We start from the raw sequence: 18844 nt of genomic DNA, 5'->3' as shown, positions 1-18844 counted from the left end.
GAATGAACTGGAATGGTCACTTTGCGGTTCTAAGAAATTTCAAGGCAAAGGTCATAAGTAGAGTTGGAGGCAAACAAAAGTAATTAAAAGGTAAATAATAGTTATTTTTCGTAGATATGAAATAAAACAAAATATTATCGTTATATAGGGTCCTATCTCACTAGTACACCATTGTCTTCCTCTTCTATAGTGTGGGTTGTGAGGTGGATTACCAACTTCACCAACCCTGGGGTCAGGTCAACATGACTCATGTAACGAATACGTACATCGGTAAGGAGTAACCGGGACCAACGGCTTAACGTGCCTTTCGAAGCACGGATTATCTTACTTTTGGACACTCAGGTATCAGCCTGTAATGTCCAAACCAGGGCTCTTAAAGTCATTTTTGTGATATACCCCCACCGGGATTCGAACCCGGATCAACCACTGGACCACTGGAGGCCACACACCATGGTAGCGTAACTATTGTCGCGTACCAATAAAATGTATGTTGTTGTATGATAATGATGCTCCACGGTCCAGTGGTTGAGCGTTTGGCTCACGATCCGGAGGTCCTGGGTTCGATTCCCGGTGGGGACAAAACACAAATATTACTTTGTGGTCCCTAGTTTGGTTAGGACATTACAGGCCTTTGGCGGCTCAATAGTAACCCTGATACCAGGGTTGATGAGGTTGGTACTCCACCTCACAAGCCACGCGATAGAAGAAGAAGAGAATGACGCTAGCCCAATTAGTTATATACTCGTGGACTTATGTTATGCTATTATCCGTCCAAGAAGTGAATGCCATCCAAGGCAAATCTTCAACAACTCACCTCAAAAACAAATGTATTTAGTATTTAACCAATAGTTACAAAGTCATTAGGTATTATGATGATTAAACATAATACTAATATGTCGAAGTTAAACACTATAATTAAGAAAATCCTTGCAACGAGGCATATCCATTAATTCTAACGATTTGTGTAAGTATTTAATAAATATGATTGATAGATCTTCTGTCGTGTGGGTTGTCAGACCATTAACCGATCTCATCAACCCTGGTGTCAGGGTTACAATCGAGCCGCCAAAGACCCCATAAATTCATCAAAAAAAAAAAACAATATCAAATCCAAGCTTTGGCACTTTAAACCGTTGGTCCCGGTTAATTGTCAATGTCAGTGGCCTTTGGTGGTTCAATAATAACCCTGACACTAGGGTTGCTCCGGTTGGTTATCCACCTTACAACCCGTGCGATAGAAGAAGAAATGTCAAATCAATTATTTATTAATAAGTGGTTGCAAGTTGTCTTCGACTCGCTTGTTGCTCTGTCTAACCTATTAGGCATCATGAGCGTGAGGTTATGTATGTTTACCGTATGTTCATTGATCACAATGGATCCATGACCCTATTCAATAAACCGAAGACCGATCACTGACCTTACACACTATAAGGAAAGACTTTCCTCGAATACTATCGAAATAAATTACGTTCATTGTTATATTCGTTTGTAACCATAAAATAATATGCCAAATAAAAGTAGCAATGAAAACTATACCTACTGATTTCAACAGTCGTAAAAACTCAACGTGTTTTTAGAGTTCCGGGCTACAAAAGGTAAAACGGAACCTTTAATATAATACTCACTTATTTCAGCCAATAAAGCCATAGTTATAGAAAAATTACAAAAAAATATACAGAATAAATTAAAATAAAATAAAATTACAATTATAAAAAATTATATAAAATATAAAAAAATATAAATATAAAAAATATAAATTATAAAAATATAAATTATAAAAATAAAATTATTGTTAAAGTTCCGAACCTCAAAAGGAAAAACGGAATTCTTAGAGGATCAACTTGTTGTCCGCCAGTCTTCCTGTCTGTCTGTCTGTCTGTCCAGGCCTTTATTTTTCAGTAACGCGTGGAGGTATCAAGTTGAAATTAACATCCAATACTTATGTCTGCGGACTCTTGAAGCTGTATAAAAATCAAGCTTCTATCCAATGCAATTCAAAAATGTATCCAGTTTTTAACCTATTTTCATATATTTCGTCGGGGGAACAAAAATCTACTATAGAACTGCTTTTTTTTGACGTAACTTATTGTAGATTTACCGCAGATGGCATTAACTACTTGGCTTATAGACCTTTTTGTAGTTGGTAAACTAAACGCGACATCGTTGTATGGAGACAATAGTCAACGACAAAGTCAAAACCTCGGAACCCTCAGTGCGCGAGACAGACACTCACTTGACCGGATTTTTTAAGTATTTACTTAACGGATTGCTAGAAAGATTGACATGGCATATAGTCGAATGATTGAATAATACATTGGGCTTTTTTATTTTGAACGGAAGAGCAAATTAATGTTTTCTTTGATGAAATAAAAAAGAAAACTGGTTCCAGATCACAGCCGATTATGCTATTGACGCAAATGTATGTGATGGTAAAAAAAACGTTACTTAGCATCACGCCTGTAGCCCTGAAGGAGTAGCCAGTGGTGTATAATATACATACCCACTCCACACCAGCTATGTTTAGTCCCATGGAATCTACTGGAACCTAGGTGGGCGATCCTATTGCCATTCTTCTTATGGTGTCGATGGCAAACTAAATAGTATCGGCCCAAAATTTGGCAACAAGTATGGCGCTATCTGCAGCGCTCATCAGATCCTCCTGCGTGCAGGTGTTCGGGCACGCAGGACACGATATAAGATGTTCCATCGTTTAGGGAACAGTGCCCCAACCCCACCTGAAAAAATACTCCTTACTTCGGCCCACCTGAGTCCTATTACCACTAACCGAGCACAAATCCGGAAAACCAAACCAAACATGAACTCAAACTCATAAAATGTAATTCAGTGGTGGTAAAAGTGATGCTGTAAGAGTCCTTTCGCATAGCTGCTTTTCTCGAAACAATAATGAAATGCAAAAAACAGTACAATACAATACAAATACACTTTATTGTACCAAAATAAAAAGCAATAATTACAAAAAAAACTCTAAAAAACCTTAGGGTCGAACTGGGAGTGATAAAAAAGCAAAAAATAACACGTTGTAAATTGCGAATACAGAACACCTCCAGCTGCTTTATCTTCCCGTGTCTGTCGTAAAAACCGATAGAGGTCACTTAACATAAACAGCCTATATACGTCCCACTGCTGGACACAGGCCTCCCCTCAATCAACCGGAGGGGGTATGAAGCATACTCCACCACGCTGCTCCAATGCGGGTAGGTAGAGGTGGTTTTACGGCTAATAGCCAGGACCAACGGCTTAACGTGCCCTCTGAAGCACGGAATCATCTTACTTTTTCGGACTATCAGGTGATTCAAGCCTGAAAAGTCTTTACCAAACAAAGGACAGTGACAAAGGGACAAAGTGATTTCGACAATGTCCCCATCGGGAATCGAACTCGGACCTCCAGATCGTGAGCCTAACGTTCTAACCACTAGACCACGGAGGCTTTAATATTATTATTGTTATATTTATTCCCGCGGGATCTCGAATTTGTGATCTCGAATCGGGATTGCGTTCCCGCGCACCAAAGACGTGTATCGCTTCCTTATGGTCGTTAATATTACTTTCGAGCTGATAATCTAAGTTTTTTTAAACAAAACTTAATGTTTGTCTTAATGGCGTTAACTACTTGCCCAGAAATCGGGGAGCGCTGAGGACTCTCACCCTGTTGATGAACTAAGCATGGTTTATCGTATTCTACCTTAGTACTACATAATTGGCTGCAATTTTTTTTTCTCTGCTCACCCCAAACGGATTACAGACGTGATTTATGGTCGTCTGTTCATCAACACTTGTGTTTCATTTGACGTAAATCGTGTTATATTTTATAGAAATACAATTTTATCATATTTTTAGATTTTTCCGCGATTTTTAAATGACAACTCTATGATTCTTTATTATAATAAGTTTTTTGTTCGCGTTTATACGATTAATTTATTTAATATTCTAGTCATGGATTTACTGTTTTAGTGTTTTTTAACAAGTTCTACAACTTGTGAGACAATATAATTATACTTTTAAATGAGTTTTTGACGTCGTATGATGTAAGTAGAGAAAAAATATTTTAGAATTTGCCACCTAAAAATTTGAAAGGTGTCAATGATGTTTTATTTTATTTATTATAATATCGGTTGTTTATTTATGTACACACTGGCAACACCCGTTCAATCTAGATTGATATCTCGGATAGCATTTTAACGAGGTATTTTAAATGTGTGAATAATTCTTGAATTATGTCATAATAAATATCTTAATCGTATCTTTTTTATCTGTTTACGTCAAAGAAAGACGCCATATTGAGTTTTATCTTCAAAAGTATCTGGCGTTTCAACTGTTTATTTTACGAATAATAATATTTTTTATAATTGTTTTTTTTTAATAAGTGCCCTTTTATTTACTTATCAAGCTAGACAAGTGTTACATGAAATCGATAAATCGCAATAAAATTGGGTTAATGGCAATATGCCCTGTGGCGAACCTAACTAGTTGACCAGCTAGTTCCACCCACATGCAACAGATGGCGCCACCTTTCATTAATGCAGTCCTGAAACGTGCTATCGAAGTTTACACAGCGTGAAGTATATATGCAACTTCCAACATAACACCGTTGGATCGTCGATCCCTAGTCACACTACCACCTATACTCCGTTGAATATCCCGAACCCATCCAATGGCGGCAGCACACCCTCGCCATCAAAGGCGCGCTTTACATGGGACTTTACACACATAATGCAAAGTATAGACTATACATAATACTATGTGTAGTACTCCTTAGCTATGTCTAAGTCAGGGACACGACGTAATGCTAGGTTATGTCATAGAATAAGGAATGAACGACAACTTTCCGGTCCCCGCCAGCGGCTGAGTTAGGTTTACCGCACCCCCTCTCGGTCTTCCTTTAGTCTTCAATCGTATGGCGTCAGACGTCACACACACAGGTGCGCGTGTACGATAACGTAAGTGTGTAGTGTCTGTGTAAAACGAGGTATTTTGTATGAAATGTCTAGGGTGTGATTATGTTGTGAAATCGATCGACTAAGCACATCACTAATTGGACTGCCACACTCTATCTCCTGCGTCCATTTTGAAATTGTTGTAAAAGTTTCAAATATACCTAATAGTTGTTATTTGTGCTAAACAGTAGTAACACAGGGTGAGAGCCCTTAGCGCTCCTCATTTGTTCGGCCAAGTAGTTAATTCCATTTGCGGCAAATTTACAATAACATATACAAACAAAAAATGCTGAACAGTAGTAGTCGTATTATTTTTAAACCTCAATGCACCCAAGGCAAAAAATAGTAATTACAAACATTTAATGAGAGATTTGTCTACTGAAAGTAAGTCAAGGTGCCTAATTCAAATACTATCCAACAAGAGATTTAAATTGCAGACTATAGTTTTTTTTTTTTGACGTGACTTATTGTAGATTTGCCGCAGATGGCATTAACTACTTGGCCGGACAAATGGGGAGCGCTGAAGGCTCTCACCCGGTACAACGTTTAAGACAACAGGCCTGAGGGTGCCCAGTTGGGCGCGAACCTCGGCTCAGGGCGTCGTCTGAGAGGAAAAATATTTGAAAGAATTAATCGACCCTAGTGGGTCGATAGCGATAAGCGCTGAATGAGGGAAATCGTCGACCACGCCGGCGGGGTCGGTATCGGGGACCTGAAGTGTTTGGTGTCGCGAGCTGATTGGCTGCCTCTATGGCTAGAGTGAACGTTAGGACCGGCATAGATTTGAGCATGGTATAAGAAAACCATGTACGGTCACGAGCATTAAATGTATACACTTTGGTACCATGTCACATTAACTTTTTTGACAAATTCAACTGTAAGTCTCGCTAAATGTCAAACATGTAAGTGCTACAGAGTCCTAAAGTGGGTACATTATATTGCTCATGACTGTACTCAATCCTATGACAAGCCACCATTGCTAGCCCATTGATGACGTAACTCTTACCATTCAATTGGTATCTCCAACATTCCAAGGGTGTAAATTGTGACTGTGACTATGTATGTTACATGAAATATTTTGTTGTGAAAGTTCAAGCCGTTGGTTCCGGTTACTAGCTCAAATACTTCCACCAGCTCACGACTATATGCAATTGGGTAGTAACACACACACACATTCATGATGAACTAATCCACTCGTCACCGAGCATTCTCTTAGATCACCATAATAGTTACAGGTCACTAGCGACCCTCCCGGCTTCCCTCGGGTGCATTGCTGAGGAAAAAATAAAATTACGACACCACATTAAAAACCTCAAAAATAACAGTATTTCTCCACTATTTAATGTATGTTATTATACATATAAACCTTCGTCTTGAATCACTCTATCTATTAAAAAAAACCGCATCAAAATCCGTTGCGCAGTTTTAAAGATTTAAGCGTACATAGGGATCTCTCTCTCTCTCTATTTAAGAGCTGCGCACTTGTCGGTGGAGTAATCGCCATTCCTCTCTTCTTCCCGCCAAAACCTTCACCTCCCGATACGACACGACCTGCAACTTCTCTTTTATTTGTTTCATAAATGTTATCCTAGGTCTACCCCACAGGTCTACATAGGGATATACGGACAGAAATAGCGACTTTGTTTTATACTATGTAGTGATAAGTTGTATCAACCGTCTATCGTATCAAGGTCAAACCAACTGTACCAGTGAACTTTGCACTTTAGATAAAGTTAAATCAATAATTTACGAGCAAGTGGAATCGATCACTGTTAACTTTTTTTGTAGTTTTGTCACACCCCAGACACTTCATACAAACAACCTCGTTTTACACAGACACCACAAGTTGACGTTATCGTACACGCGCATCTGTGTGTGTGACGTCTGACGTCATACGATTCAAGTCTAAACAGTATTCGAGGGGGGGGGGGGGGGGTGAGGTAAACCTAGCTCAGCCGCTAATGGGAAGCGGAGAATTGCCGTTCTATGCAAAGTATAATTCTTTATTCTATGGTTTTGCCTTGGATAACGTTAACTACTTAACGTGCTGAGAGCTTTCACTCTCTCTCTCTCTCTACTCTATTTAAGAGCTGCGCTCTTGTCGGTGGTGGTGTATGGCATCATTGAAGGGAAGAGAGAATGGTAGACCTAGACCTAGGATAACATTTATGAAACAAATAAAAGAGAAGGTGCAGATCGTATCGTATCGGGAGGTGAAGGTTTTGGCGGGAAGAAGAGAGGAATGGCGATTACTCCACCGACAAGAGAGCTTTCACTAAGTACAAAAAATTAAGACGACCCGAGGGTGCCCAGTTATATAGAACCGGCGCGGCGTGGCACTTCCTTATTTTTTTTTTATGTTCTGTCCGATAATGTTCCGAAAGTAGGAATGTTCCTGTTGTAATAAAAAATCTTTAATAGAGAGTTGCTACTGAAAAAAGCCAGCTTTTCTTTTCAAATTTGTTCTTTATTGTACTTATCTGGTCTTACCTGCTTAAAGGTTAGGTAAACAAGCTCTTTTCACATATTTTTTTTCGCTTTTTTACTGCTGGTAATGTCCCCAAAGTGGGAACAAGTGATGTGTATAGTAAACTGTTCAATATATAAAAGTATATGTATTTAGTTTTGTACTAACAAGTCACAATTTTTTTTATAATAATACAATTTTTCGCATAATTAGAAACATACGTAACTTCGTCAATCAATCAATCAATCAATAATACTTTATTTTACAACAAGATATACAAAGGACATAAACATACGAATAAAACATATTGCTAAACAGCAATTTACAGGCACAATAGGCGGCCTTATTGCTAAACAGCAATTTCTGCCAGGCATTTCGTCACGTCCAACTAGGCGTTTAAGTGTTCTGAATCTGACCTGGTCCAAACGAACCCACTACACTAGCGGCATTGCCCCGTTCTACAGCCACTGACAGGCGTTGGACCAAGTAAGACGCACGAAAACTTTAGTTTTGTACTAAATTATATTTTTTCTTTGTCAACAGTACATGGATATGAAGGAAGGCTCGTTCCTTTTCAAGATGTACCAGAAACCGTCGTATCAGCTGTTTTCTGAAGTGTGGATCTACAACTACACAAACGTACCTGAATACTTGGCTGGCACTGACAGTGTTATGAAGCTGCAGGAAGTCGGACCTTTCCGGTTTCAGTAAGTATTTTTTTTTTCTCTCTCTCTCTCTCTTTCTTTATTTAAGAGTTGCGCTCTTGTCGGTGGAGGAATCGCCTTCATTACTCCATAGATAGGGTGTGTAGAATGGTGGTGAAGTATTTTTTTTAATGGCCAAGTATTTTTTTTTATGCCTGATGGTAAGCATAGAGAAGCCTTATTTCAGTAGCAACTGATATAACTGAGTCATTTCGACTCAGTAGCGACTGACTATCAAACTGGCCATAATTTTCATATTTTTGAACTTTTCTTTTATACAGGGTGTTAGTGACATCGTAACGAATACTGAGGGGATTGATTCAGACCATGATTCTGAGTTAATATCAAGTGGAATTTTCCGTCTCAAAATTGATGCTTTTTAGATTTTTTTTATTATTTTCGATTCCACATGATATTAACTCGGAATAATGACCTGAATTATCCCTCCCAATATTCGTTATTATAATATTCGTTACGTTACGTTAATTTTATACTTACATTGTTCACACTACTGTAATTCGGATCTGGTTACAAAACATAAACTCGTACATTGAAAATACATGATTCTGTTGTATTTTGCACATCTGCCTAATGGATTCAATCTGTTTTTTTACTTTATTTGGGTCATCAAACCAGTTTAGCCGAGAAGGACCTATTTTACTCCAAGTTTAGCCGAGAAGTACCTTATTTATACCCAATTTAGAAGAAAAGTACATCCTTCACTCCTAGTTTAGTCGAGAAGTACCTCCTCCCAGTTTAGCGGAGAAGTACCTTCTTTACACCCAATTTATCAGATAAATACCTTCTTAACTACCAGTTTAGGAAAGAAATACCATCTTTACTCCCAGTTTAACAGACAAGTACCGTCTTTATAGGTACCCAATTTAGCTGAGAAGTACCTCCTTTACTCCTAGTTTAGCGGAGAAGTACCTTCTTTATACTCAATTTAGCAGAGATGTACATTCTTTACTCCTAGTTAAGCCTAGAAGTACCTTCCTTGTTCCCAGTTTAACAGATAAACACCTTCTGTTCTGTCAGTTTAGCAGAAAAGTACCTTTATACCACATGATATCGCTTTAGATTTTCTAATACTTTATGTATATTTCTACAGAGAAACGAGAACGAATGAAGACATGAAGATAAACAAAGAGCAAGGGATACTGACTATAGTGCCGAAGATCACGCTCAAGTTCCTACCGGAGCGGTCAGTAGCGCACTACAAGGACGTATCTCTCTATATGCCGAATATTGCGCTTATTGTAAGTACCTATTATTTTAGTTTTTTTATTATTTTAGAGAACACGTAAAGACCTGTCAAATCTTTCGGTTAGGTTAGTAGACCCTGATATGAAATGGAATTAAATAAATTTATTCGCTCTAGAATTTTTTTTTTTTTTTTTTACTTGACTTATTGTAGGTTAGCCGCAGATGGTATTAATTACTTGGCCGGACAAATGGGGAGCGCTAAAGGCTCTCACCCGGTACAAAATTTAAGACAACAGGCCTGAGGGTGCCCAGTTAGGCGCGAACCTCGGCGTCAGGGCGTCGTCTGAGAGGATTACATGCGAAATAATTAATCGCCCTTAGACTTAACCGCCATGTCGATATGGAGTCCATAAAGTGTTTATTGTCGCGAGCTGATTGGAGATTATAAGAGGCGGGTCTTATAAGCTAACGAATTTTATGCTTCAATGAATTATTAGGTACGACACACCGCATTCATACCGTATGAATGGAATTTCATAGTCTCTGCTTACCCCGGTGAGAAATAGGCGTGAGTTTATGTATGTATGTTACCGAGATAGACAGTCCGCGCGTGCTCCTTCTTATTTAAAATAAAGTACGCCATAGAGGGGGTGAGGTAAATATATCTCGGCGCCCGATACGAATTAGTGCGTGTCGCACACAGATGTTGTGGTGCTCTGCCTGGTGTGTATGAGAAGATGTTAAAGAATACAGCGACTTTAAGTTGACCACGTTTTTTTATTAAATTAATTAGGCACACACAATTTGCGTTATTACACACTTGATCGTAGAAGAAGAAGGGAAAAAAAGTATTGCCATTTTATGAATTAAAAAGTAAAAAATAATAATTTTGTTGGATGTTGCCAACAGTGCGGGGCGAAGAGTTACCCTTCTACACGCAGTAGAGATATAATACCAACAAGCCTGAGGGCGCCCAGTTAGGCGCGACTCCTTAGTAGACACAACATACTTACACACGTTTACATTAGTAATCGATAAGAAAGAAGTAATCGGTCATTCATTCAATGTCTGGCTGGGTCCGATTATTGTAGATACTTACCTATTACATTAAAAGTTAATTGGAAACAAGATAAGATAGTAGGTATTTTTTTTTTGAACAATATAATAATAACTAACTGACACATTCCAGAACTACTAAAAGATCAATTTATTTCATTCATAAAGTTTATAAGTGTTTTGAGTTCATAATTAATTTATACATAAGTAAGTGTTATTTATAATAATTAACTGCGACAGATATCTTATTTTCATTGTGTATTATCATTTGAACTCTTCACTACTTTTACTATAATAACATAACATAAGTCCACGACTATATTCCAATTGGGTTAGTCAGAGGTACATCCATCGCAAGATGAACTCACCGAGCTTTCTGTTAGTTGACGAGCCGTATCGCCGTCTATTATCTCAGGCCTTTACATCTTTATCAGATGATTCAAACAGCGTTTCAAATTCAAATTCAAAATATTTATTTCGGAAACTAGTCCATATTTAGTTAGTAACAAAAAGCTTAACCTAGTATTAGTAACAGATTCGAAAGACGATAAAACATAAAAATAAAACACATGAGACCGGCCCGAATCACCGAAGCCGCGGGCAGCTATGTAACAGCGTTTCTGTGGCAGCTTTTAAAATGGCTGTAAAGTCCGATGCGAGAGCGACAGTAGCTGCCGTACGACTGGCATTGTAGTTGAGGGTTATTAGATGGTACAGGTGGTAAATCGGCCCTTTATTTCTATGTCGCCTCTCGCGCTTGTCGGCTAGTCGCCGTCTATAGTGGTCGAGCAAACTGAGTTAGTGAAAACTGCGCTTAAGATAAATTAATAACTCATTGGTGCAAGTCCGATACCGGGGTTGGAACCGGCGCTCTCTTTTTGAGAAGCAAGCCAGTGTACAGTCATGAGCACTTTAGGACTCTGTCGCACTAACATATTCGACATTTACTGAGACTTACAGTTCAATTTGTCAAAAAAGTTAATGTGACATGGTACCAAAGTGTATACATAATTATTAATGCTCGTGACCGTGCCACAGGATCACAGTGACTGTATTTTTAATACATCCATGGTATAAGAAGACCAGGTATGCTCACGCCTATGACAAGCCGCCATTGCTAGCCCATTGATGACGTAAGTGTTACCATTCAATTGGTGTCTCCAGCATTCCAAGGACGTAAATTTTATTATTGAAAATTAAGTGACTCATCATCATCAGCCCATCAACGCCCCCACTGCTGGAAGCACGGGCCTTCCCTATGGATGGATAGGGAGATCGGGCCTTAAACCATCACGCGGGGAATTACTGACTAAATGTATTTAATTACTTTTATTTGTCACATACATAAAAGACATTAAAACTGTATGTAAATCTTTAACTAAAAGTACAAAATTTCCTTGAAAAGTAAATTAAAAACATTGGACGTGGATAATTTATTTTTTACGAAATGGCAACGCAGGGTCGGATGACGTCAGCTGGGCTAACCTTGAAATGCTAGCTGTCAGTTTTGAGCTTACCTGCAGGCTTAGCACGGTAATCACGCGACTCTTTCTCGCCGCGACAGAGATCATCTGTCTCTTTCTGTGCAGTAAGTACTATGAGAGAGAGACATGTCATTTGTTTTGTTCCTCAATATACAATCTATCTTTCAAATGAAAGTTCAATTTCACCTATTTTATCTGTGGGACGGAACTGCAAGATAAAATAAAAAAAAAACAAAAACATGTTTTTGCATTTTATGTCAGACTTATAAACAATACGTCTTTGTGGCGGTCGCAAGGGTGCCTAACCCGCAGGGCTAACGCAACGTGATAAAATTACCTATCGAGTCGATAAATTTTATCGAAATTAATAATTTTGTCATTTTCCCTAACATGCGTGTCACGATCGATATAATTACCGTCACGATCGAAAAACCGAAATCACGAAACGAATTACGTCGAAAAACTGATGTAGCCATTTTGCTAAATAAATATTTTTGTATTTAGTATCACACCTACTTTTCGTGTTGATTCCTTTGTCAAATTCACATCAATTTGAGCCAAAAAAAACTATTACTTGGTCAAGTTCATTTTTTCCCAGTAAAAGATAAAAAGTGAGAGTATGGACATAATATTTTATCTAAGTATATCAATAGTTTTTCGCAATAGACTAATTTCCAACTAGTCAAATCAGTTACTTTTTAATAAACGTCAAAACACGAAATAACAAAAGAATTTGTATGAAAAAGCACACTGTGACGTCATAGAAAAACGTGATTAAATGTCGGACTTATTATTACGTTTTTCTTGAATTCATTTCATAAATAAGTTAAATAGAAAAAGGAAAATGATTTTCGTTAGTTTTAGATCTGTCTTTATTTAGCAATCAGAATTTCATGTACTTACACGACCCAATTTTGTTGCCGACACAACAACCAAATCAACGCTGGTGGCATAACCAAAGTGTCCCAGTGAAATAGGAACCTATAATGACAACCTGGCTCGCTTGCTTGAAGATGCCTGTGACTGTTTTTTTAATGTTATAATATACAAACAACTTTGAGGAGCTCGGCGGCGCAGCGGTAAACGCGCTCGGTCTGCGATTGTTAAAGTTAAGCAACTTTCGCAAAGGCCGGTCATAGGATGGGTGACCACAAAAAAGTAGTTTTCATCTCGAGCTCCTCCGTGCTTCGGAAGGCACGTTAAGCCGTTGGTCCCGGCTGCATTAGCAGTCGTTAATAACCACCAAGCCGCACTGGGCCCGCGTGGTGTTTTAAGGCCCGATCTCCCTATCCATCCATAGGGAAGGCCCGTGCCCCAGCAGTGGGGACGTTAATGGGCTGGTGATTATGATGATGATAAAAACAACTAATAATTAATGATTTTCTCTTTGCGTGGAAGTTCGTGCAGAACATATTAATTTGATTATCTGTGAGTTGTTATCGACAAATAAGTGGGCGAAACTTAAGTTATCTGTTCGTCTAAAGTTTATCTTAGAACAGGTTTAAAGTAACTAGGTATTAAAGTAACAAAAAAGTAATAAATAAACGTGGAAAACAGATTATCGGTATCGGTTTTATTTAGAAGAATTTTCCGGTTAAAAAACGAAACCGGTTTAAAAAATTATGTCGTCTCTTTTATATAAAGACAAGAGAAAAAGCGGGATTTCATTTGGATGGGAGTTATTATAATACTTCTTTTGTCCATTGGTTGAGCGTTAGGCTCATGATCTGGTCCCGGGTTCGAATCCCGATGGGGACACATCACAAAAACACATTTTGTGATCCGTGACGTCATAGAAAAACGTGACAAAATGTCACACTTGTTATTACCTGTATCTTTATTAAAATTCATAGAAAAAAGAAAATGTTTTATGTCAAGTTTTTTAGTAATCAGAATTTCAAAATTTATCTTTGACCTGGGAAACTACCCAATTGGGTATTTGACTGGGTCAAATTTAAATTATAAAATGCTTATCTAGAAATTGAAGCCAGTCTAAGATGTTCAAATATCAATCTCATTTTACTTTTCGACTTATCATTGAATTTTATTTATGAATTAAGTAGCAATGGACAGCCTCCGTGGTCTAGTGGTTAGAGCGTTAGGCTCACGATCTGGAGGTCCGGGTTCGATTCCCGATGGGGACATTGTCGAAATCACTTTGTGAGACTGTCCTTTGTTTGGTAAGGACTTTTCAGGCTTGAATCACCTGATTGTCCGAAAAAGTAAGATGATTCCGTGCTTCGGAGGGCACGTTAAGCCGTTGGTCCCGGCTATTAGCCGTAAAAACACCTCCACCAACCCGCAGTGGAGCAGCGTGGTGGAGTATGCTCCATACCCCCTCCGGTTGATTGAGGGGAGGCCTGTGCCCAGCAGTGGGACGTATATAGGCAGTTTATCGACGGGGAAGAAGCAAATACTCCTATCTTACAGTTAGGTCTGTGTAAGATAGGAGTATTTGCTTCTTCCCCGTCGTTATGTATGTTTGACCGCTTGTATTGATGACGTCACAGGGCAGTAATTCCATACAAACTGCAATGAAAACTTTCATTTTGACTTTTCTTAAAATGTATCTCATTTGACTAGGCTGCTTGACAAAAGCAGCATATTTTTGTATTATTAACCCTTTCACGGGCGGAGACCATGGGTCATTGATGGTTGATTATAGATAGTATGACACCTTAGAATCGCAATGTCATTACACGTTATGTCCTTGAAAGTGTTAATTCGTTTACAAATTCTATAGCCGCTAAAGGCCCCTGACATGGCTCATGTAACGATTACTCACTTACATCAGTAAATAGTAACCGGGACCAACGGCTTAACGTGCCTTCCGAAGTACGGATCGTCTTACTTTCGGACAATCGTGTGATCAGCCTGTAATGTCCTAACCAAACTAGGGATCACAAAGTGATTTTTGTGATATGTCCCCACGGGATTCGAACCCGGGGCCTCCGGATCGTGAGTCCAACGCTCAACCACTGGACCACAGAGACCGTTAACAAATAATAATAGGGAAAGTTATCTTTATTGAAATATAATCACTTATTGTACTGTTGGTTTTTCTGTTTAGACTTACTTATAATTTTAAATATAGAAATTAAATTAAACGTCGTGAATAACTGATTGGCCTCCTTTTTTATTTTGCGATAATATCGTTATCAAATTATTATTCATAATAGGGATTATTAATTGGAAGACTTCTTATTAATTAGAATATTCCTTCCAGAATTTTCTTACAAAAGTCATCTCAATTAAAGCACATAATAACGGGTTCTTACCGCGTTTAAATGGGGATATGAGACTCCCGATATTTCGACACTGTTGCAAGTGCCATGATCACGGGATGACTGATGAGATTGGATTGGAGTGTCGAAATATCGGGAGTCTCATATCCCCATTTAAACGCGGTAAGAACCCGTTATTATGTGTTTTAATTATGATAATAACCGCGTAAACTTAAAACAAAGGTCATATGGTCTATTATTGCGCAACTGGAAACTGCTTATGTGCTATTTGTACGTACATAACTACATAGATTCACACACACGACACAATGAATTTATTAAAAACATCATAGGATGGATGAAAGCTGGAAAGAGAGGAAGTGGAAGACCAAAAAGAGCTTACATGGAACAAATTAAAGAGAAGGCTAATATCGTGTCTTATAAGGAAGTCAAATATTGGCCCTTGATAGACAAGAATGGAGAATGCTACAATGATAACAGCGTGAATCTTAAATTGATGATGATGACATAAATTCACGTCCGTATCACCATAGAATAAATAATATCCCTACTGCGTGTAGAAGGGAAACTCTTCGCCCCGCACCAATTCTTATCGGGCGCCGAGCTATATTTACCTCACCCCCTCTGGGTCGCATTTTATTCTAAATAAGAAGGAGTACGCACAGACTACTTGAGGAGCTCGGTGGCGCAGCGGTTAACGCGCTCGGTCTGCGATTATTGAAGTAAAGCAACTTTCGCAAAGGCCGGTCATAGGATGGGTGACCACAAAAAAAAAAAGTTTTCATCTCGAGCTCCTCCGTGCTTCGGAAGGCACGTTAAGCCGTTAGTCCCGGCTGCATTAGCAGTCGTTAATAACCATCAATCCGCACTGGGCCCGCGTGATGGTTTAAGGCCCGATCTCCCTATCCACCCATAGGGAAGGCCCGTGCCCCAGCAGTGGGGACGTTAATGGGCTGATGATGATGACGCACAGACTGTCTGTCTCGGTAACATACGTACATAAACTTACGCCTATTTCCCACCGGGGTAAGCAGAGACTATGGAATTCGATTCATACGGTACGATACTGTAGTATATATTATTTATTATTCTTATTTAGTTATGTTGGTATCACTATATATGTTTATTGCACCAGCCCGTGCTCCAATGCATAATCTTCTTTCACCCTAAGGTTGCCTGGCAGAAATTGCTGTTTAGCAATAAGGCCGCCTATTGTGCTTATGTTTTATTCGTATGTTTATGTCCTTTGTATATGTTGTTGTGCAATAAAGTATTATTGATTGATTGATTTATTGAATGCAATTTTTGTATGAAGTATCCATTGTGTGGTACCTAATACTTAATTGAAGCATACTTCTTTAGCTTATAAGAGGTTACCTATCAGCTCGCGACAATAAACACTTTATGGACCCCGATATGGACATGGCGGTTAAGTCTAAGGGCGATTAATTGTTTTACATGTAATCCGCTCAGACGACGGACGCCCTGAGCCGAGGTTCGCGCCTAACTGGGCAACCTCAGGCCTATTGTCTTAAATTTTGTACTCCCTATTTGTCCAGCCAAGTAGTTAATGCCAGTCGCGGCAAATATACATAGGTAATTTAAAAAAAAGGTTAGCTTATGTTTTTATCCAGTCTATAATGAAAACATTATTTAATCGCAGTGTTTGTTTTGTTTCCTTCATCTTTATCGATCTTTTATCTTCAATGGTCCGACGTACAAACAACGTACAAATTACTAGAAGAATTGATGGGCCGAATTAACAGTTTTATTGGATTGCGTAGAATCGCCTACCGAACAAGTTGATCATGACTTGTGTTTATACGCACTTTATTACGTCGAAACATATCGATCGACGTTACGTCAATATTATAATAAGTCTAATATAAAAACCGTAATAATTGGAGGACGAGAATATATATTAAATATATATAATTTACTAAATGAATATAAATATATTATTTATTTATTTATCTACTTGTTAAGTTTGTAATATTTGTTAAATAGTTTTTAGATTGTACCTGTTATATAATTTCATTCGTGCCATAAGTAAAATAAATAGAAAAAAATAAGTAAAATAAAATAGAATTAAGCATGTTAGAGTGTTTAAAAATATATTTAAATATAAGAAAAATCTTGTTTGTATCTAATATTTCATTTATATTATAACATTGTGGTAAAATATTATTTACTAATAATATTATTATATTATTACTCACTAGCTAGTTTGCCCGTGACTCCTTCCTCGTGGATTTCGATTATCGGTCGCGGCTTGATTTTTCCACTACTAAATAATCTGACAACTATCCTATTCTTTTCCAAGTTCTAGTCTACCTTTGTACCAAATTTCATCAAAATCAGTGAAGTAGTTTTGCTTTAACCTTTAGTTTGGTTTCATACAAGACTATTAACCCGGCCCCAGAGGGGCAGAGTCATCTTCTCTGCCCTCCACTGCCGCGGCTTCAGTAGGCCGGGGATGTTGGCTGAGTTCGGATAGGGACCCAGACCTACGGTGTATAACTTAGAACCCTTGCCCAGAGATACGGGCGAAGACCTCAACGGTTGCAATGCAGGATGGAAGGGGCAAGTCACAGGGACTGTAACCTGGAACCTGACAGAGGGCAGCAGTAACTGTTACTACTGTTTAGAGACGGAGGACAGGGGTCCTAGTACGGCTTGAAAGTCTATAGACTATTCTGGACACTATCACCTGGTTAGAAAATTCCAAATACTTCTAAAGACTTTTTAATAAGACAGATATAGTAAACAGAAGTCAAACGAACCTAAAATATGCGTGTTACAAATTACAAGCGAATTGCCTAATTCTATCTCATTTACATTCACTAAAATGCAAAAGACTTCGGTCATGGTCAAAACACTTTCGATGCAGTTACACTGAACTTTATAAACAGACGATGGCGATAAGCTGCCGCGTTTTTGTACTTCCCTCATACACACGTGCTTAGTCGGACATAGAAAAGAAGTAAAAAAATAATAATTCAAAAACAAATTAACTTTACTGCATCCAAAAAAACACACAAACATTTAGCAACAGTACAAATGAGCGGCCTTTTTGCTCTGAAGCAATTTCTTCCTGGCAATCACTACTAGGAATCAACCAAAAAAAGACTTGGATGCGGGATGGAATAATTATGTTAGGATGCTACAGAAAGAGTACCAATACCAATGCAATCTTCATTAAATTTGGATTTTATGGTCTCGTTCAGATACTTGGAAGAACTACAAACGTTGTCACATTAAATAAGTTGCGTGTTAACACCGGCCCACTGAGTTTCTTTCAGGTAGTCCAAAGTTAGCTGGAAGAAATCCCAAGGATAAGCTTGCCTATGCTTTATGTAAAGATAATATTAAAGCAATAAAGAGTTTACAAACAAACAAATAAATATTATTATTATTATAATAAACAATTTAAAAGTAACAAGTATACTTACTGTAAAAATGTAATAAGATACATAATTTGTTAGGGCCTCATTGCTAATAAGAAATTCCTAAGAAACCTTAGAACCGACCAATTACCTATTTAATAGTTAAGGACACCTCCAATGATTCATTGGAATTTCCAACATTTTTAAATATTCACTATAAGAATATCCCTCATTCAGCGCTTATCGCTATCGACCCACTAGGGTCGATTAACTCTTTCAAATATTTTTCCTCTCAGACGACGCCCTGAGCCGAGGTTCACGCCCAACTGGGCACCCTCAGG

The 18844-nt window shown here is 38.3% G+C and overlaps 1 protein-coding gene across 1 annotated transcript in view; it reads left to right on the top strand.

The window, feature by feature from the left end:
- LOC126369945 (scavenger receptor class B member 1-like) overlaps positions 1–18844 on the top strand; it is a 66801-nt gene that overhangs the window by 42745 nt on the left and 5212 nt on the right. The window contains exons 4-5 of the mRNA XM_050014546.1: positions 7966–8129; positions 9238–9385. Coding sequence (XP_049870503.1) covers positions 7966–8129; positions 9238–9385 — 312 coding nt within the window. The remainder of the gene's footprint in view (positions 1–7965; positions 8130–9237; positions 9386–18844) is intronic.

This window comes from Pectinophora gossypiella, chromosome 10 (assembly GCF_024362695.1).
Source record: "Pectinophora gossypiella chromosome 10, ilPecGoss1.1, whole genome shotgun sequence".
Lineage (NCBI taxonomy): Eukaryota > Metazoa > Arthropoda > Insecta > Lepidoptera > Gelechiidae > Pectinophora > Pectinophora gossypiella.
This window is presented reverse-complemented; position numbering and strand designations above follow the sequence as displayed.